This window comes from Periplaneta americana, chromosome 16 (assembly GCF_040183065.1).
Source record: "Periplaneta americana isolate PAMFEO1 chromosome 16, P.americana_PAMFEO1_priV1, whole genome shotgun sequence".
NCBI classification, from domain to species: domain Eukaryota; kingdom Metazoa; phylum Arthropoda; class Insecta; order Blattodea; family Blattidae; genus Periplaneta; species Periplaneta americana.
In genome coordinates, this window is record NC_091132.1 from 161,960,406 (window position 1) to 161,983,189 (window position 22,784).

At 36.1% G+C, this 22,784-nt stretch overlaps 1 protein-coding gene across 9 annotated transcripts in view; it reads left to right on the forward strand.

The window, feature by feature from the left end:
- The window catches only part of LOC138691677 (zinc finger protein 708-like), a 57,463-nt gene that overhangs the window by 26,341 nt on the left and 8,338 nt on the right, over nucleotides 1–22,784 (forward strand). Inside the window, exons 3-7 of one of the 9 annotated variants that reach the window (XM_069813899.1) lie at nucleotides 3,061–3,198; nucleotides 3,612–3,749; nucleotides 7,208–7,290; nucleotides 19,254–19,306; nucleotides 20,523–22,626. In XM_069813899.1, coding sequence (XP_069670000.1) covers nucleotides 3,061–3,198; nucleotides 3,612–3,749; nucleotides 7,208–7,290; nucleotides 19,254–19,284 — 390 coding nt within the window. In that variant the 3' untranslated portion in view covers nucleotides 19,285–19,306; nucleotides 20,523–22,626. Of the gene's footprint in view, nucleotides 1–1,976; nucleotides 2,069–3,060; nucleotides 3,199–3,611; nucleotides 3,750–7,207; nucleotides 7,291–8,780; nucleotides 11,635–13,485; nucleotides 13,661–19,253; nucleotides 19,307–20,522; nucleotides 22,627–22,784 lie in introns of those variants that run through there. The other 8 variants (XM_069813893.1, XM_069813888.1, XM_069813900.1 and 5 more) reach the window with 8 other exon arrangements.

Sequence of the window (22,784 nt, forward strand, 5' to 3'; positions counted from 1 at the left end):
AATCCATAGTTAATTCCCGATTTACCACGAAAATCGTCTGTAGCGGCATTTAGATTGGCAATAGGCCATGATTGTTTGGCCAAACACCTGCATAGAATTGGAATATGTCAGTCCCCTAACTGCCCATTGTGCAACTCAAACCAAGAAATGAATTCGGAACACCTCAAAATCTGTGCTTCAGTGGCTGACCATGATAAAATCCTTGAAAATTATTGGAGTGCAAGAGGTAAATGACTTTATTTTCAAACGCCTTGCATTAGAAAACAACAACATATATTCCCCAGAATACATGCATACAAGCACAGAAAATTGAACCATTTAGATGCACCTTAACAGCCCTAAAATCGACATCCTGATTTGTTTGTGTCTTCTAAGAATATGTGGAATAATTATTCCAGCTACTGGTAAGTATATCCTAATGTGTGACATATTCGGTTCTATATGACTATGGGATATCGGTAGTGTGTTTATGAGAATATATGTTGGCTAGATTGGAGAATGGGTTGATGTCATGTGGTCGAAATATGTGAGAAGGTTAGTGGGTTAGTTGAGATGATATCTCAGTGACATGAGATCAACTTATGTGAGAAGGTTAGTGGGTTAGTTGAGGTGGTATCTCAGTGACATGACGTCGACGTATGTGAGAAGGTTAGTGGGTTAGTTGAGGTGATATCTCAGTGGCATGAGATCAGCTTATGTGAGAAGGTTAGTGGGTTAATTGAGATGATATCTCAGTGACATGACATCAACTTATGTGAGAAGGTTAGTGGGATAGTTGAGGTGATATCTCAGTGACATGAGATCAACTTATGTGAGAAGGTTAGTGGGTTAATTGAGATGATATCTCAGTGACATGACATCAACTTATGTGAGAAGGTTAGTGGGATAGTTGAGGTTATATCTCAGTGACATGAGATCAACTTATGTGAGAAGGTTAGTGGGTTAATTGAGATGATATCTCAGTGACATGACATCAACTTATGTGAGAAGGTTAGTGGGATAGTTGAGGTGATATCTCAGTGACATGAGATCAACTTATGTGCGAAGGTTAGTGGGTTAATTGAGATGATATCTCAGTGACATGACATCAACTTATGTGAGAAGGTTAGTGGGATAGTTGAGGTTATATCTCAGTGACATGAGATCAACTTATGTGAGAAGGTTAGTGGGTTAATTGAGATGATATCTCAGTGACATGACATCAACTTATGTGAGAAGGTTAGTGGGATAGTTGAGGTGATATCTCAGTGACATGAGATCAACTTATGTCAGAATATTAGTGGGTTAGTTAGGTGATATCTCAGTGACATGAGATCAGCTTATGTGAGAATGTTAGTGGGTTAGTTGAGATGATATCTCAGTGACATGAGATTAACTTATGTGAGAAGGTTAGTGGGTTAGTTGAGGTGATATCTCAGTGACATGAGATCAACTTATGTCAGAATATTAGTGGGTTAGTTAGGTGATATCTCAGTGACATGAGATCAGCTTATGTGAGAATGTTAGTGGGTTAGTTGAGATGATATCTCAGTGACATGAGATTAACTTATGTGAGAAGGTTAGTGGGTTAATTGAGATGATATCTCAGTGACATGACATCAACTTATGTGAGAAGGTTATTGGGTTAGTTGAGATTATATCTCAGTGACATGAGATCAACTTATGTGAGAAGGTTAGTGGGTTAGTTGAGGTGATATCTCAGTGACATGAGATCAACTTATATGAGAAGGTTAGTGGGTTAGTTGAGGTGATATCTCAGTGACATGAGATCAACTTATGTGAGAAGGTTAGTGGGTTAGTTGAGGTGATAACTCAGTGAGTTTTATTTACTCGTCATGTTGGTTTACGTCGGCCATGGTGTGACGTCAGTATCGCTTGTCAAACTTGACGAAAATTAAGCAATATCCTATAATAAAAGAATCCTACATATCCTTTGTGAATTTACGTTTACTTTTTTTTTTGTTTTTGTTTTTCAGCCGTCATGGACGTAAACAAGAAGGAATGTGAGATCGACACTCTACCATTAGAAGGAAGTAATAACACAGATATAGAAAAGGAGAAACTTCAGGTATCCCATATGAGAGTGACTACTACTTGCTATTAATTTTCTAAATATTTAGTTTACAACAATATAGCTTATCGAGTGGGGAGAAAAAAATATCCTACAATGACTCTGAGCGTGACAGACCCCACAGGGAGGAGGCCGATCAGCTTGCTGCTGACTCATATCACCTCATTGATTGTGCATTTTCCTCCAACCAGTACCGGTACAGGGGTATCTTATGCTTATCATGATGTTCTTCCCTTCCACTATAGCTGGTCCACGGAACCAGACTTCACCACCTGTTGTAGTTTCTCAAATCCATCATAGTATTATACAGCGGTTAAAGTGTTATGACAAAATTTCTACCTGATGAAGATGCATCGCCTCATGTGCCCGACTAATTCACTTCTTAAACTGGAAGAATATGTTATTTTAAAATGATGCCTTGCCAGTAGTTTCATCGGTAAGTCGATTTTGCTGCTTAAAACATGGCACTCATTTCTTACCGTGGTCATAGCTTTGAGGTACAGATTAAATACCCTGCATTGTAATTTGTCTTGTAGCAGTAATATAATGAGGGAAGACAGAGTTCGCAGATAATTGCTCCTGAAATTAACATTTAAGAAAACAACTCTGCTATATTGTGACACTTATTACCCTCAGAAGAAATATCTATTCCAATAAATCATTTTAAAACCTGTTTCAAATTTCCAATCATACTTTTTATAAATACATTAAATAATTCTGAAGTGAAATATATTTCTATGTGTAAATGTAAAAAGCCGTAATATTGGACTTGAACAAAACAATTTAATAATATACCGCCATTTTTTATATGCTGGGTTGCCATGCTTTCCGTACAATTTATATCACTACTGACTCTGATGTGTGTACACGTGCTTTCGTTGACATCAGGATTTAATAATAGAGTGGAGAGCCATTAAAGATGGTCACTGGTTTATTGTGAACAACTACATACAGTACATTTCATAATTATTATGTTTTGTGTGTTGCAGGAAGGAAATGTATTAGATCTGCAAGTGACTGGAATGAAGACAGAATGTATGGACCACAGCTATGAAGTAAAATCTGAGATGGCATTTGATAAATCTCCTGTGCCAATTGAGTTGTCCTTTGTCAAAAGTGAAGTTGAGGTGAATGCAATAATCTTTATGAAGTGTGTTGGTCTTTCTGTTCTTCACTGGCTGATGTGGCTGCTACATTCGGGTGACCAGGGGATCGAATTGATGCTTTCATGCTGTCCATTTCTTAATCCTACATTTTTCCTTATTCTTTTTCACCTCTGTTTTATCATAGAAACCGCAGTGCTAAACATTTACGAAATGATATATATGTTGATTTCTTCTTCAATGATTATTATTTTTACCATTACTCCTTTTAATTTAATTGACCATCCAGTATGGAATGCGGGCCACTGGAGTGAGTACTCGTGAAATCCTTGACATCAGGATTAATTAATAAATTGGACACACTTTAAAAAGAGTCTGTGGTTTTTCTTGAGAGACTTACAATATACGACATAATTATTATATTGTATATTTTGCAGGAAGGAACTGTATTAGGTTTGCACATGACCGAAATAAAGACGGAATGTATGGATCACAGCTATGATCTGAAATCAGAGATGACATTTGAGGAATCTCCTGTGCCAGCAGGCTTTCCCGTCATGAAAAGCGAGGCAGAGGTGAGTGTGTTGGTCGGTATTTCTCTCTATATTACCTACCGGCTGATGTGACTGCTAGACTGACGTCACTACCGAAACGATTTCAGCTCTCATCTGTCCAGTTCTTTGTCCTCTATTTCTTCGTGAATTTTTTCCACTCAATTTTTCTCTTGGAGACTGATGCTGAACATTTACTAAATCTTATCAGTTTTGAATGTTTTAATCATAATTGCTAATTCTTACAATATCCACTTCTATTTTAATTGACAGTCCAGTATAAAGTTAGTCGATGGTTGATAGTAAACTTGTCTTTTCTGCATGGTGTAGGGAATACAGTTAATTAGGTTTCTTTAATTTTTCTTTCCAAATTCCTTTGACAGTTGAAATCCTCATCATTGATGCCTATTTCTTGTGACGTCAGTAGTTGGCAGATATGCATGAACGTCACAATTCATAATGATTATTTCAGAGTATTGGTGGGGTGTGCTTTGAAGACTTGTGAATCTGTCAGTGTGATAGGTTTGTCACTGGATTCTAGAGTTCCAAAATCACAGCTCCCACATACGAATATCTCTGCCTGATATGGGATTTACAGCCATAGTGACTGTTGTACGTATAAATGACAGCTTCAGTGTCCAGACTGTAGCAAGATTATGTTGTAGGTCAACACAAATGAGATCTAATTTATATTGTTTCAACTCAAAAGGTTGACGTCGGTAACTCTTTGTTAATGAAGCTATGGAGTCGCTATATTCTTCCATGAATGCTTCTCTTAATCATTCGCAAATATTCTTGAACGAATGTACATGCCCACATATGGCGATGACAGTTGAGAGCGTGTTTTTTCTTCAGTTTGCACACTGAGCTAATCATTATTGTTCACATAAAGCTCGTAACACACAGAGTTTTCACCAGCGAGAAATATGTTGCGAGAAAATTAAAAAATTGATAACATGGATTCAAGTGGACGTCCACACACTGGAAGAGATGCTCGTTCGAGATAAAAACATCGCGCGAGTTTCTCGCTGGGATGAGTAGCTCAGCGAATGTTCTTGACACATTTATCAAAGATGTTTGACATTTATACTCTTTATGACGATTGAATGTAGAAAAAGATATCACAGGTGGCGATGAATTGTATTGTTTTTATTTGAAAATGAGGAAAGATGGCTGATAATTGCAGTCAGAAACTTACCGAACTTGTATGATGTCAACCATTGGCCTTTTTATAGGATTCGCGGGATGAAAACTATAAAAGCACGAAACTTAAACAAGAAATCTGGAGACAAATATCAGATTATCTGAAAATAAATAGGGCTATATTTTATTTTGATGAGATTTAATAGTATTAATTAAACAATTGAAATAATGTATCTATATGTCATAACAGTTTACATAATTTTAATCAGAACATAGCAAAGAATCCTCTATCATATAATGAATGGCAAAAAACTGTGGTCCATTCAACCTGAAATAATACCTAAACGTATCATTATTCAAATCAAAACCAGTGTCCAAAACTTATTTTCGTAAGATACAATGTGATTTTCAGATATTTCTGGCTTTAATTTTAGGCCTACTTTTTCTTTTCATTAACAAAATATGTTAATGTAACTCCATTTCCTCATCATCTGAATACTCAGGTTCAACATAGCGTTCGTACTTAATTTGTAAAGTACGATAATATACTTACAGGTTATATATATATATATTTCTTTATCCAATGCCACCAGGTTGTCTTTTCGACATTTCTGGTCTTCTCTCCTGGCTGTGGCTTAATTGTAACCCACTTCTGAGGTTGGGGCGCCTGGAAGGCGTAGTTACATTACCCCGATTATGTGTTAGGATGATTATGATAAATTCAAGACCATGGACGAACACAGGAATAATCCCATTAAAGGAAAAATTCCTGTGCTCTAACCGGGAATCGAACCCGGGACCTCATGAACTATAGCCGGAAGCTCTGACCACTAGACCATGAGGCTGGTCCACAGGTTATATATTTAAGTACGACAATAAACTTAAATACATAACCTATAATATTTCCCCCAACGAGTGATTACTATAATGAGAAAAATGCTTTCTGCATGAAGACAGTGCATAGATGATCATAGCGAGGTGTGATCTGTGATAACGAGAACTCGCCAACTGTTTGGAGGGAGGCTCTTTGCCTCTTTCTCGCAACACATTTCTCGCTAGCGAAAACTCTTCAAGTGTGTTACGGGCCTAATGGAAGGCACTGGCATATCAGTCCAGTTTTCTGAAGAGTGATAAAGATAAACATCTTTCCGCTTATTAAAAGCTGGGCACTCCTTTTGGTTTATTCAGAGATTTGTTGATTACAGTGGTATTGAGTTCTAGCCGAATTGGAAATCCACAGATAGGGGTGGTTACCTCCCCACAATCGCCAAGAATGATATGAACACAAAAATCACATTGACAAAATCACAATTACCTATGACAGCCATTTTGCCGGAGATTACACAGTTGGAATATGTAACAGCAAATCCCAACATTAGCTTCAGAGTTCCCTTGCCATTCTCCTCCACTCTGCAGTAGCAATCTGACACTGTTACGTGTTGAGGACTATTTAATCGTTTCATCGAGTTCAAACTCCCACCTTAAACGAATAGAAAGGATTGGGAACAATAACATGGATAAAAATATGAAGGCCGTAAGTCAAGTAAATGAACATAATAATACGTGGAATTGCCCCCTGAATATTCACTATTGAGAAAATTTCTTCCTTGTTGTGTACACTGTGCAAATTACTTTTCCTCCATTTTCAAATTATTTTAGAATTTTACTGACCTTCGTTCATTTAGTTTAGTAGTATGGTTGTTACAATTCTGGAGGTATCTGAAATAGTTTAAAACCACCTTACCAAAAATTTCCATCACCAAATTTTCCGTAACAATTTTATCACTTGTCAACTAGATCTTCCTGAATCCTACTCACTTATGACCATCTCAGAACATGAATCAAGTATCATTCTTATTTACTCTTCCAATTGACTTATAGTTTACGAAATTGTTACTTAAAAAGGGACATTGTTCACAAAATGCGATAATGTTTTGTTTTTGTGTTTGTTAATTCATCTTCATTCTACACCAATAATACTTGAATTGTTTACTGGATCAAGTAGGATTTCCTCGACCTGGTTGGCGAGTTGGTATAGCGCTGGCCTACTATGCCCAAGGTTGCGGGTTCGATGCCGACCCAGGTGGATGGCATTCAAGTGTGCTTAAGTGCGACAGGCTCATGTCCGTAGATTTACTGGCATGTAAAAGTATTGCGGAACAAAATTCCGACACATCCGGCGACGCTGATATAAGCTCTGCAGTTGCAAGCATCGTTAAATAAAACATAACATAAAAAAAAAGTTGGATTTAAAATCTATTTTGCTGCATTTAAGTTACTATTCAGTGAGCCTTCAGCTACTATTTTTCTATAGTTTCTCTTCACAAACACTTTTGCAGGACGAGGCATGTGAGATACATAAAGAGCAGGATGAGGTCGAACTACAAGTAACGGCAGAAGAGAATGAAGTATTTACCGAAGGGTGAGTGAAATGTGTGGGCCTTTACTTCTTTGTTGGTTTCATTGCTTTATTTAAATAGTAATGACGAAGAATAGAAATTACTAATTAGTTTCAACATGATTGTTGTTCCAATAAAGGATTCATTATCCTGAATTGCAATGTTCACTGTAAATCTGTCTGTATGTCTCTCTTTGTGTTTGTCTATCTGTATGTCTGTCTTTCCTTATCTGTTTCTCTGCATCATTTTCTGTCTGTCAATCTATTCGTCCATTTATAGGTTAGTGTGATAGTCTGTCTGTGTATCCGTCCTTCCTCCTACCCATCCTTATTAACTTCTTTGTAAACGATTTGTTCTCATTTTTCTATTTCTAGTCTCCAAACCTCAAAAGTGGATGACAATAATGCTATCCCCCCATATGTTAAGTGAAGTTTTCATAATTTTATATCATAAGTTGCTTGAGCAGTTGGAACTTGTCAGCTATTTCTCAGTGATTGTCATACTGGACAGTCAAGAATAAACTGTCAGGGAGAATTCCACGTAACAAAAGCAATTGCGTAAATTCTATTAATCGAAATATATGTTTACTGAAATAGTAGTTATGTGAGTTTAAGATATTTTCCGTGGTTTTCCTCTCAATCCATCAAGAGTAAATGCCGGGTAACTTTCGGTACTGCAATCTGGACCCATCTCGCTAATATTTACATCTTCATCTCATTTAGACGCTAGACAACGAACGATAGTTGTTGATAAAGTGTCGTAAAGACCAACTATAAAGCACTTATGAGAATTAACTCGCGTACTTCCACATATTTACTAACAGTCTTACTAATAAACCGTGTATAGTTTTTATACGAGACTTACGCAGAGTTGAGACAGAAAACGTTACTAATATACCGTGAATAAGCTATGGACATATAAACAGGCTGTAACTATACAATGGGAATTGCTTTGAAGTAGTTATATACACGAAACCCCTTGTTTAAGCGTTTTATATAGGGAGAAAATGGCCGCCCCTTTAACAGCTGTTCGTATCGACTGTTATTTTATGATGATGTTTACCTTGTAACCACAGAAGAACAAACCAAAGATCATAGAATTATTAAAATGATATTGCTGTAGCTTGTACTCTTTGACCAAAATGTAGTGTGGTAATCGATTAGAGCCAGTTGTACTATCAATATTTAACACGCCACACTAGAGCGCTCTACCGGATCCAGTAGAGAACCTCAGATATTCTATTACCTTTCGTAACGATGTAATGACGAAACTATGACGTAGCTGTGTAACAGTTATACTGTTACACACGACGTATGTAGTGATTATTAGTAAGGAATTTACACACGACTTATAAACGAGCTACTCATTGTATAAGACAGTTAAACGTCTGTATATAAAGTTTTTATTAGTAAGACCGTAAGTATAATATATTTGTTTTGGATGTAGTCTTGCTCTTGGTGATATGTCTTTCTTTAGTCTTCTTGCTCGAATTAAGAGCACATTTTCTTCACAGCACTGGAGTTCCACCTTGCTGCCACAGTATTACAGAAGATGAATGCCTGGAAACATGTGAGAAGACCTTGAAATGTGATGTTTGTGGAAAGTGTTTTTTAGATTCGATAAAACTCAAGAAACATACTGTTCTACACAATCGCAAGAAACCGTTGATATCCGATGATTGTGGAAAGGACTGTTTGCAGGTGGATCTTCTCAAAACACACCCTTGCGTACATACAGGCGACCAGACATGCAGTTGTGATATTTGTAGAAAGAAATTTTCGGCAAGTATTCATCACACAGGCAACAAATCTTTCAGTTGTGATGTATGTCCAAAGATATTTTTGAACTCTTATGCCTTGAAAAATCATGCCAGAGGACATTCAGGCGACAAGCCCTTCTGTTGTCATATATGTGAAAAGAAATTTTCGCGTATCTGTTATTTAAGAAAGCATACACGTGTACACACAAGAGAGAAGTCATTCAGTTGTGATATATGTGGAAGAAAATTTTTTGATTCCAGTATTCTAAAAAGGCATACACTCGTACACACAGGGGAGAAGGCATTCAGTTGTGATATATGTGGTAAGAAATTTTCACTTTCTTGCAATTTAAAAAAACATACTCGCTTACACTCAGGGGAGAAGCCATTCGGTTGTGATATATGTGGAAGGAAATATTCGGTTTCTAGTTCTCTTAAGCAGCATGCACTTTTACATACGGAGTTGAAGGCATTCAGTTGTGATATATGTGGGAAGAAATTTTCGTTCCCCAGTGCACTGAAAAGGCATGCAATCGTACATACAGGACAGAAGGCATTCAGATGTGATATATGTGGAAAGACGTTTTTCCAATACGTTAATCTAAAAACGCATGCACTTTTTCATACAGGGGAGAAGGCATTTACTTGTAATTTATGCGGAAAGAAATTTACCCACTTTTGTAATCTGAGGAAGCATGCACTGATACATACAGAGGATAAGGCATTCAGTTGTGATATATGTGGAAAGAAATTTTCCCAATCTTGTAATCTGAGGAGGCATGCACTGATACATACAGGGGATAAGGCATTCAGTTGTGATATATGTGGAAAGAAATTTACCCACTCTTGTAATCTGAGGAGGCATGATCTGATACATACAGGGGATAAGGCATTCAGTTGTGATATATGTGGAAAGAAATTTTCCCAATCTTGTAATCTGAAAACTCATGCGTTCGTACACACAGGGCAGAAGGCATTCAGTTGTGATATATGTGGAAAAAATTTTTCGAAATCTCGTAGCCTCAAAAGACATTGTCTTACACACAGGGGACAAGGCATTCAGTTGTGATATTTGTGGACAAAAATGTTTGCTATCTAGAACTCTAAAGAAGCATACTATGGGGAGAAGCCGTTTAGTTGTCATATTGATGAAAAATCTTTTCAGTATCTGGTAGTCTAAAAGAGGATGTGCTCGTATACACGTCAGATGTTCAGTTGTGATGATTGTAAAATATACGACTGTACTTTTATGTGATTCTTCCCTGTTAATTCAGACATCTGTTTACAGATATATTTAATGGCCTTGTGGTAGAGTCAAATTTTCATTGGGAATGATAATTCAACTGCTTGCCGTTACTGTAATAATTTCATTCTGGCGTTAATTTTTCTTTTAATTCTGAATGAGACTACTCCTTTTCAAAGATTTTTGTTAAGTGTACACGTTCCTGAATTAGATTTGTGAAGTCAGAACTGTAAAGAATTAAATAACCATGGATTGGAGTCATACGTTGTAAGCAATGTCTGTTACATTTGTAACCTCAAAATAATATGGACTAACATGTATATATTAATGTTAAATTTGTTACTTATTTGTGTTACATGTAATACTGTATTTATGTACTGAAAGAAGATGATACTGCATTGATTTCGTACTGAATGGAATTTCTACATTGCAATGTGTAAAATGAGTAACAGTGCCTAAAGTGAATACTTAATTTTTTTAGGCACAAATGCTTTAAAGACTCACTTTAGTCACTGATAACAGTGGGAAAAACTGCCCTGGACTAAAGGTAATTGTAGTTTAAACAACATTATACATTCGTGCCTTAAAATTCTGTACTGGTATTAAGTCACAATTCAAAAGGACTACCATTTTTTTTAAATTCCCATTAGATTACAGACATACATAATGCTAAAAATTGATATTTTCTGTCTGGCTTCAAGAGGATACAGGTAAAAAAAATTCTAATGACGTATTTTGTCAACTCCTCTCTGACAGCCCAATGTACCCAATTTGAAAAAGCATGCTAGCAGCAGTATGCATAGAAGGATGTTGTCTACTAGTTTCTTGCCGAAAATCAAATATTGCGAAAGCATATTCCTCTTTTTTTCCACAGGGAAGAGGCCATTAGATTTAAAATTAGCTGTAAACATACACACTGCAAATCATTCATTGGTTAGAACAAGTGATAACCTTTATGAGACGTCGTGATCTGCCTGGGAAGGAACACATTTTCAAGATTTTCAGGTACTTAGGACAAAGTGCTCACGTTTAGTAGATAGTGTTATTTTCCCGTAAAGGCTTGAATCTGTAGTTAATTTGGTACGACGTTTATTTTATTCCGTAATATTGGACGAATGTGCTGATATTTCTGATCATAAGTATATCTGTGTATTTGTACTAGATATTTTGATAAAATTGAATATAAGATTATAGCAGATTACTTCAGAATAGTTTTCTGTTTTATATTTATTACTATCATGTTGGCCAGTTCCTTATTTTTCAAAGGAAATCTGCAAGAAAAGACTATATTATGGCCGGCTTTGTTACACATGTACACTTGAAAAAAATGCTGGTTATTTACAACTATGGACGTAACTTTATAAATCTTTCCTGAAATATTATATATATCATTTGTCCTTTTTTTTCTGCTATTGCAGTTATAAGCGACACACATAAGAGGCTTTTTTTTTTATGTCTTTAGCGCCATTCTCCGTATTAGAGATGGGTAAAAAATAACACAACAGTTATTTTGGAACTGTTCCGGTCTCGGAACTATTGCAAAAATGAACAGTAGGTCGGAACCTCCTGTTCCGAAATAACAGTGTTCCGACTCCGAGCTGCTCACTTGTCAACTGTTGCGGGCTCGCAGTACCGCGTGGCACAAGGTATGTTCCGACTCCCTCGGAACTGTTGCAAAAATGAACAGTAGGTCGGAACCTCCTGTTCCGAAATAACAGTGTTCCGACTCCGAGCTGCTCACTTGCCCAGCTGTTGCGGGCTCGCAGTACCGCGTTGCACAAGGTATGTTCCGACTCCGAGATAACAGTCGGAACGTCGGAGCTTGTTCCGATGAACCAACGACAGCTGCAGTTACACTGTACTTGAAACTCTCACGTGGTTGGAGGGGGGCGCATGGAAATTGAAATCCTTGCGGTGGCGCGAACTTTAATATCAACATTTGTAAGACTGGCCAATCATCTGTAATGTTATAGTAAGTATTCAATAATCTGTAATATTGATTCCCGCTTTATGGTTTATTTCACCATTAGTTGACTAATTCTGTTTTATAAACATTCTACAAAGTCATAAAGTACGCATACTATTATTAATTCATTGATCAGCTGATTCTATACAAAGGTTAAAGTCGTAAATGGTAATGAGTGGTTTAGTTACAATGTCTGTATGTCGTTTGTTGAGGTTAAGTCTGACAAGCACAAGTTTTTGTGCTATCTTCTCTGTTATCAAAGAACGACAAAATGTTGTAGCATTATTTGTTGGAAACTACCCATATAAGTACTGATTTGGAGAGCGAGGTTTAATGCGAAGTTTAAATTACACTTTGGTAAAGATGCGATTCCAACATTTTACTAACCCACTGCGGGGTTTCCAGGTTTCAGTACTGCCAATATATATCTTTTTTATTTATGAAATTGTAATATTTATTATTATTATTATTATTATAACTGTGCATTAAGAAAAGTAAAAATAAAAATTAATGATTTGTTTTTTTTATTATGTAATAGAGAGAACAGAAATTACATACCATATGTTTTAAATGTTATGTTATTTTTTTTTTAGTTGGCTACCATTTCTTTATAACTTTATGTACGAAAACAAAGTGTTGTATTCTGTCCTTGTAGTCAACAGCTGTGTAATTACTAACATTAAGCTTTTGAGTTCTGTCCGCATGCACAGCAATTTTCCAAAATCGATTCGAATGTGCATTGCAGTGCCATCTATAGATAAGAATGTGTACTATGTCATGCCTATGAGTGCTCCAGTGTGAGCTGCATGGTGTTATTTGTCTATGGTGTACCGTTCGTTTGAACGACTCAACGACTCCGACTCATCACCACTGGTGACTGTTATTTCGGAACTGTTATTTGGAACATAGTATTTTTTCGGAACCGGAACCGTCGGAACTGTTCCGGGAAAAGAACAACTTCGCCCATCACTACTCCGTATACACAACGTTGTAAGCAGAGGAATTTACACAACGCAACGTATCTTCCATTTCCTCCGCACTGCTAAGAGCGCTATACAAGGCAACTTGGCCATTTTATAATCTGTCCTCTAACTGGTTGGTTTATTTGGGTTGGAAAAATCTCAGTTATGTGGAAAAATCAAGTTGAATAGTCTCGCGACTACACAGCTGCTGTCACGGCTTCCTTGATCACTGCATTCTGAACAAATTGTTTAAAATCAACGAGTTATAAAAAATGATCTCTCTCACTCTCTCTCTCTCTCTCTAAGTCGTTGGTTAAAATAATGAAGTTCTAACTATGCTGGTTGGTATGTGAAGGAGGGTCTAACTACGTTAATTTAACTCTCATACAGATAAGTTTGCTGTTAAATTGTATTGTAATCTATGTAAGTGTAAGTTATATCGTCGCCTGAATGCAAGAGCAAGGTAACTTCGTTGAGCGAAAAAACGCTTCAGCTTTTGAATTAAAAAGCATCCACACATTTTTCGTACCTGCATTCGAACCCTTCTGTCCTTTGTAGTGTCATTGTTTTCGTTTTTCGTCGAATTGTTAGTACAACATATATTATGTTGGCGGTTAATTTGTCTCACAGAACTTCAGTTTTCTATTTCCCCTCCGGCTTTGTATGTCAAATACTGTACAAGTGCATCTACACGGTTCAATTTTTCCTTCTCCTTTAAGCATTCAAATAACGAATGCAAGAGTGCACACCTTTTTCGAGTAGAAATGATAGCGCATGCGGCAATTGAAAGCTACCCAAGCTGGTGGTTATCCTGTGCGTATTTCGTTCAATAGTAGTAGCTTGTAGCGAGCAGCTAATTGTTTTAGATGACCGAGAATAAACTGAAAATGCCTTTCTTTGGTGATGATGCACCTTTTATGCTGAAAATGAATGCACGTACGATTAGCCTTATTAAAGCTTATTGCAAATACGAGCGCGTACGGAGTGTTCAATGACGCATTTGAGGATAAAGTAGGCCTAAGGCCCGGTTGCAGAAACACCGATCAAAATATGATTGGCAATCAAGGAGGGTTTGATTGGCCATCAGTTCTATTTCTGTTGCAGAAAGAACAATCACTGTTTGATTGGAGATCAGTCTTCCATCAGATTTGATCAACAGATTTTTGCTGGTTAAGTCACTGATCATCGATTAAGTAGGCTATTTATGTTGTTCTGTTTATAATGCAGTTACTGTAATGTATATAGTAAATAGTTATAGCTAACAATATTGTTTTCGACAGAATGGATTCTTCTGATGAAGAATGAAAAAAATATTATTAAGAAGAAGGCGTTTCCGTGATAGACATGAATTGTTTTTATGTATAATAACAGAGAATTTGAGCAAAGATTTAGGTTAAGTAAGGATTCGTGTGTTTTGTTAGTTTCAAAAATTGAAACAAATATATGCAGACAGACAAATCGAAACCTTCACTTTCTCCAATGAACCAAGTTCTAATAATGCTGATATTTTATGCTGTTGGAATTTTTCAGGCGGTCTCATAAATCCCCAAACTTCAAACAGGGAACGATTTGAAATCCAGAGAGAATTTTAAGCCATGTCAGGATTTCCAAGAGTAGCCTAATATTGGTTGTATAGACTGCTCACATCCCCATCCAATCACCTGGTTGAAATGATGCCGAACTTTATCGAAGTAGAAAAGGTTTCTTTTCTGTGAATATACAGGCAATATGTAGTCTACACCATCACTGCAATTCTGCAATGTTGTGGCCCATTGGCAGGGTTCTACACATGACAACACAATACTGTATTTTTAATGAGTAGGTTACGAGCTCCATTTGTAAGCAGAGAGATGGGAAATGGAATTATTTTGGGTTATGGAGGCTATGCATATTCCAATTTCTTGTCGACTCTCCTAGCAAATCCCACAACAGAAGCCCCCTCACGTTTTTTTTTTTGTTTGCTTCATTTTTTATTTATATATTTATTTTTTCACTATATTGTAATCTATATACAAATAGAATCCGCCTGTTTCCTTTCTACAAAAAGCAACGAAACAGCAAAACATTCACTTGAACATTCACTTGTTTTCCTAGTCACCGCCCACTTGATGCATTCGTTTCCCTACTTTTAAAGAGCATCAAATTGGCTGTGGTTGCTAAATAGCGCTGTTGTCAAATGTATTTCTTTCTCAAATCAGCAATTAGTAAATTGAGACAAGTTGATTGGAGATTCACGTTTGTGCAACGCAATGAACAATCAAATAAATCAGACATCAACTGATTGGCGATCAGGGACTGATTTGATTTGCGTTTCTGCAACCGGGCCTAAGTATTGGATTGATTTTGGATATTGGTAATATCCAAGATTCAGTCGCTGTTTATTCAGACCAATAGAAGACAGATGATGCGGTATATGGCGTCATGTACCATGGTAATACTTGAAAACATGAATTTAGTCGGCGGCTGCAGTCCCCGACACCCCCACTGCCTCACATTTCTTTCTTATACTATGTCGCTGCTCTCCCCCCGATCACATACCCGACTAAATAGAAATACCTAATTTACCTATAAAAATGCCGGGATTCAATGATAGGATCGTTCATTTAGTGAACCACTACCGTAGCCATTACGCTACGAAATCGTTCACCAACAAACCCTTAAGAATTATAGCATACTTCACAGTCTAGTATGTACAGTCGCGAAGCTCAATACGTAGTAAATATGCAAACATTAGTAGTTGCTCACCACTAAGATCGCTAATATCACCTCATTACAGGCAATGCAAAATAGTACCGTCACAGTCTATTGTTTCTAGCACCCTCAAAACTTAAGCTTCGTGACTGTATGTAGTAGACTGTGATACGAGCAATTAACACCAAATATTTCCCGAAGTTATTAAACATATAACTGTATTATTGTATAATAGAACTGAATTCATTAGTTTGCCATTAAACTTATGTCAGTTAATATGACAAATAGATCTCGAATCAATTAACTTTATATTGTGCAGGGAACTCATATGATATAGCTGCGTTACTACTCTTATCCACTATCAGTTGTGTTACTATGCGTATACAAAATCGAATCACTACTCTACTTCATTTAGTATTCAATTAATCTTATTTAGCTATGTTTTACTGTCACATTTTTATTAAGATAGTTGGAAATTTCAATGCAATGTGCGGACACTCGTGATGTTATATAGGCCTATTACGTCACCCATCTTATTGATCGGGAAAACAGCGTCCCTTCCTTGGTTAGTACCTTAAGTGTCTATACATATATATACATGCACATACACACATTTACATATCTATACTAATAATAAATCTGTAGCTGAAATTTTTCTAGTAATTTTCGATTTTCCAAAAATAATTGGTCCTAACATATATAATTAACCACCCTGAAACCGAAATCGCTTTTTTGACATTTTTGTTTGTATGTCTGTCTGTATGTTTGTTACCTTTTCACGCGATAATGGCTGAACAGATTTCGATGAAAATTGGAATATAAATTAAGTTCGTTGTAACTTAGATTTTAGGCTATATGGCATTCAAAATACATTATTTAAAAGGGGGCTTATAAGGGGGCCTGAATTAAATAAATCGAAATATCTCGCTTATTATTGATTTTTGTGAAAAATGTTACATAACAAAAGTTTCTTTAAACATAATTTGCGGTAAGTTTTATTCCTTGAAAAATTTTGATAGGACTGATATTTAATGAGATACATGAGTTTTAAAATTAAAAATAACTACCATCTAAGGCCGTATAATGAAATAAAAAACAAATGACTTCGCCTTAAGGGGCCTTGGACAGCAACAATCGAAAGCTATGAAAGATAGCCTACAGAGAATGTTTCTGTGTTTGTATGAAGTAATATCGGAAGCTAAATTAACCGATTTGTATAATTAATTATTATTTCACCATTGGAAAGTGTAGTTTCTCTAGATGGACATAATGCTATAATGTTATTACAGTAACTTCTGATATAATAGAATGTAATATAATATAATATAATGTAATATAATATAATTAAGAAACATTTTAAAGGAATTGTCATTGCACCAAATGTGTGGTCTCTGGACCAAAATGATCGCATTTTAATTATTTAAATACAATTTAAATTAATTAACATATTAAACGATTTATCCTTCTATTAAACACGAATGTTCCCTGGATCAAAGTCCTATTTTAATTATGTAATTACTTTATATTTATTTCTAATGGGTGCAGTGGAGTGCACAGGTACGGCTAGTACATACACTGGTGGCCATAATTCTGGAAACTTTTTGTGTTTGTACTGAATTATCATAACATCTATTTTTATTCACATATTATTACAATTTAAAATGTTACTCGTGACTGAAAGCATCAAACAAACATTGTCCATTCCATTTTTAAAGAAAATACATAACTTTATAGCATAATGTGTATGAGAAAACAGATATTTACACATTAAAACTTAGAAAAATTTTCGTGTTATTTTCTCATTCACTCTGTAAAAGTTAGTACTCTGTGGGATAACATTTATTTTTAATGACAGCATCAATTCTGCGGGGCATTGAGTCCACTAGACGTTGCAGTTCTTCCTTGCTGATGATCCGAAACCAGCTGTGGATAATGGTTTCAATCAATTGAGTTTTGTTAGTGGGATTTTTTAGACACCAAACTTTTTAACATTGACCACAAGTTTTCAATTAGATTAAGGTCAGGACTATTCCCAGGCAACTTTATCACCTTGATGTTTTTCTGTTGAAATCATTGCATAAACTCTTGGCAGTATGGCATGGAGCACCATCCTGTTGAAATACAAAGTCATCACAATTTGGGTGTAAGTCGAAATTGGATGGGATCAATTTCGCTTCCAGAATATCTTTTATGTATTTTTCCGCATTGAAGTTCCCTTGAACAATCTGAAGTTTTCCTACTCCATTCTTGGACATGCATCCCCAGATAATGACAGCAACAGGATGTTTCATAATTGCGATGAGACACTCAGAATTCAAAGCTTCTCCATCTCGGTGACGAACGTATTTGACTCTGTCACTTCCAAATACAGAAATTCTTGTTTTATCACTCCATATCACGATCGCCCAGTTCATCGGTCCATGATTGATGATTTTTGCACCCATTTACACGATTTTCTCGTTGCCTTTTGTTGAGAAATGGTTTTTTTCTGGGTGCTCTTGCTTTCAATCCATTGTCGAATAACTTCCTTCGAACAGTCCTCGCAGAAATACCAAGTCCACTGCAGTGTAGAACTTCCTGTATCTCTTTAGAAGATTTCTTTCGATCTTTCAATGCTAATCCACAAATCTGCCTCACATCTCTTGGACTTACTTTAGGTTTCCTACCTGTCCTAGACGTTCTTTTACAAGACTTTGTGGATTTGTACCTCTGCCATACCTTCTGGACGCCAGACACCATTACCAAGTTTTCTTGAAATTTCCTTGAATGTGTAGTCTTCTTCTCAAAGTGTGACTGCCCTACTTCTTTTAGAAGGTGTCCATTCCTTTCTTGGAGCAATTGTGATAAAATTATCAATAGAGTTTGTGGTAAAATAATCAGGTGTTAACCGAACGAAATCTTAAGTCAGACTAATAATAGAAACACACTCATAATGTCCATATTTTATGCTAAAATTGCTCAAGATTGTTCCTACTGATCAACAATAATCTTAAAATCAACAATGGACCAATTTTTATTTCAGTAAATAATCAGAAATTATAATGAAATCTGAAATAAATATTTAGATCTTAAATGACAAGAACATAATTCCCCACATAGTAATGATTATTTATTGTTAAATATTAAGGATTTAATATAATACCTTTATTATAACCCCATAATTAACGAATCAGTCACGAGTAACATTTTAAATTGTATAAATCTGTGAATAAATACGGATGTTATAATAGTTCAGAACAAAAACAAAAAGTTTCCAGAATTATGGCCACCAGTGTATATACGTAGTGAAGATGACGTTCAACCCAGCAAGTATATCCAAATGGCTGACATAGTCCTATTCACTGTAAATGTTTTTTTTTTTTCAGCCGTGATATACGTAATCAAGATGGAACGTGAGATCGACACTCTAGCATTAGAAGTAAGTAATAACATATATATAGAAGAGGACAAACTTCAGGTATCCCACATGAGAGTGACTACTACTTGCTATTTATTTTCTAAATAAGTCGTTTATGACAATATGGCATATCGTGTGGGCGAAAAAAATATCCTACAATGACTGGACGCGAGAGACAACATCTCAATGATAGTGCACTACCGTCTGACCAGTGCAGGGGTAGCTTATGGTTATGGTGATGTTCTTCCCTGCCATTTTAACTGGTCCTCAGAACCAGACTTCAACACTTGTTGTAGTTTCCCAGATTCATCAGAAAGATTCTGAGTGGACTGCGATATTATAAAATGATTACAGTTTTATGACAAAATTTCTACCTGGTGAAGACGCATCGGCTAATGCACCTGACAAATTCATTTCTTAAACTGGAAGAATAGTTTATTTGTGGTGCATTACTACTAGTTTCATCGGCTTTAAACATCTGTGGTCTTAGCGTTGAGGTACAGATTATATAGACTGCATTCTAATTTGTCTCGCTGTAGTAATATAATGAGAGACGTCGGTGTTCGCATATAATTGCACCTCGAACCAGCATTTAAGGGAACAACTCTGCTATTTTCTGCTATTGATTAAGTCGACCTGGTTGGCGAGTTGGTATAGTGCTGGCCTTCTATGGCCCAAGGTTGCGGGTTCGATCCCGGGCCAGGTCGATGGCATTTAAGTGTGCTTAAATGCGACAGGCTCATGTCAGTAGATTTACTGGCATGTAAAAGAACTCCTGCGGGACAAAATTCCGGCACATCCGGCGACACTGATATAACCTCTGCAGTTGCGAGCGTCGTTAAATAAAACATAACATTTAACATTTAGCTATTGATTACCATCAGAAGAAGTATCTAAAGCAATAAATAATTTTAAAAGAGGTTTCAAATTTTCCACGATACATTTTATAAATAAATTAAGTAATTCTGAAGTGAAATGTGTTTGTATGTGCAAATGTAAAAAGGTGTAATAATGTACTGGAAAAAACAATCTAATAATATACAGCTATTATTTTAAATGCTGCGTTAACATGCTTTCCATACAAATTATATCACTACTGACTCTGATGTGTGTGCACGTGCTTTCGTTGACATCAGAATTTAATAATACAGTGGAGAGCCATTAAAGATGGTCACTGGTTTTTCGTGAACTACTACATATGGTACATTTCATAATTATTATGTTTGGTGTGTTGCAGGAAGGAAATGTATTAGATGTGCAAATGACTGGAATAAAGACAGAATGTATGGACCACAGCTATGAAGTAAACTCTAAAATGACTTTTCATAAAACTCCTGTGCCAATTGAGTTGTCCTTCGTCAAAAGTGAAGTTGAGGTGAGTGCAGTTTATGAAGTGTGTTGGTCTCTCTGTTGTTCACTGGCTGATGTGGCTGCTACATTCGGGTGACCAGGGGATACGATTGATGCTTTCATGCTGTCCATTTCTTCATCCTACATATTTCGTGATTCTTTTCCACCTCTGTTTTGTCATAGAAACCGCAATACTGAATATTTACAAAATGATAATATATATGTTGATTTCTTCCTCAATAATTATTATTTTACCATGTCTGCTTTTAATTTATTTGACATTCCAGTATGGAATGCGGGCCACTTTCAGTTGATCCCATAGTAGGTGACTAAATTGTACTTTGCACCTGGTTTAGGAAATAATTTTAATTGTGCTTTTCTTTTTTTATTTCCAATTCTTCCTTTTAAATTGCTCTTTAGCCAAACTGTTTTTATTTCTATTTTTTGGTACCATTTCTTTCTAATTACGCATTAAAGTCATATCACAAAGACTACTTTAGAGTTCCTTTCTCCATCCTCCTCCATTCAGCAGTACATAGCTTCCTCACACTGATTTACATGGGGAGGAAGAATTAATCGTGGCTTCACGTCCAACCCTTCAATAAAACAACAGAGAGATTTGTGAACACTAAAATCATTGTAGACAAGGCTTTTCGGTAAAATCCAAGATTCAGTTGCTGTTCTTCCAGACGAATCGGAGATCGATGACGCAATATGTGACGCCACGCATGATGATAATATTTGAAAAAATGAATGAATTTGGGGGCTCAAGCCTCAAATCCCTCGCTACTTCCAGTTATCTTTCTTCTACCTTACATCTCTTCACTTCATACTCTTCCTCACAAATTTTTCTCTATTCACCCTCTACTTACTTTATGCTATAAATTAATTCATCTTACTTTGGAATACATCACTTACCTTAGATATTCGATCCTAGGACCTTTCGATCAGTGAACCGCCATCATAGTGATTATGCTACAAATTCATTGAAGTATAAACCCTTAAGAACTATACTTGGACACAATTAACGTGAAATACTCCCAAAGGCATTAAATATTTAAGGTCATATGTATATAGAGTGGAAGGTAACCTTTAACAATCCTTCTGGGGTATGATATCTTGAATTATGACGAGAAAGAAAGTCTAATAATATCTTGTTCCCAGAAGGATGGTTTTCGAAAAAAAATGGTATTTTGTAACTTGAAATTACGATTAAGTTTTTCATGAAACTTCTCAAAATTTGATTTTTATCTCATGTAGGATGATAGAATAAGCTATGTATGGCCATGTTACACTCATATTTGCATGGAAAATAACAGATTTCGAATAAATCGCGTTAATACTCGAATACACATTGCATGGTAACAGGGCTGTGACACACTGGCAACAACTGTTTCTTTCAATGTGGCTGAGCTAAGTGTAGGGAGCAGACGATATGCTTACATTCACTTCATTAGTTGCAAGCTACGTTCAGTTCGAAGCAGTTGAAACACAACGAGATGCCACAGTTTTGTAATGTATCTGGACGTGTTATTAAGTTATGGCGAAACTGGTCACAATGCCATTGCAGCTGCTCGCTTATACCGTGACTGATAATTGGATCAGGAGTGTGAAAGTTGTAGACACGCAACTGGTGAACACTTTGAGCAATATCTTTAAAAAACACTGTAGAGAACGGTGTACATAATTTAATAGTGTACCTCACATTAATGCGTATCATTTTCATTCTGTTTCAAAGTTGTTTATCTCCTCCAGACATTGTATTGTAATTGAGTTGGAGTGACATCAACTGTGTGATCCTCAATGTAAAGTAATACCACAGTCTAGTATATACAGTCACTAAGCTTGAGTTGTGAGGTTGCTAGGAACAAGAGACTGTGCCATTACTATTTCGCGTTGTCTGTAATGACGCGATAGTAGCGATCGTATTGGTTAGAAACTATCTAGGGATGCATATTTGCTACGTATTGAGGTTCGTGACTATATACTAGACTGTGACAATACAATGATTAATTTTGTTTTATGCATAATTTTTCATTCTATTGTATTATTGATGAAATTGCCTTAAAATGTAACGGGAACCATGTGATTGTTCGTACTAAATTTACTGCTCAAACAATGCAGTAATGAACGTTTCATCATAGACAAC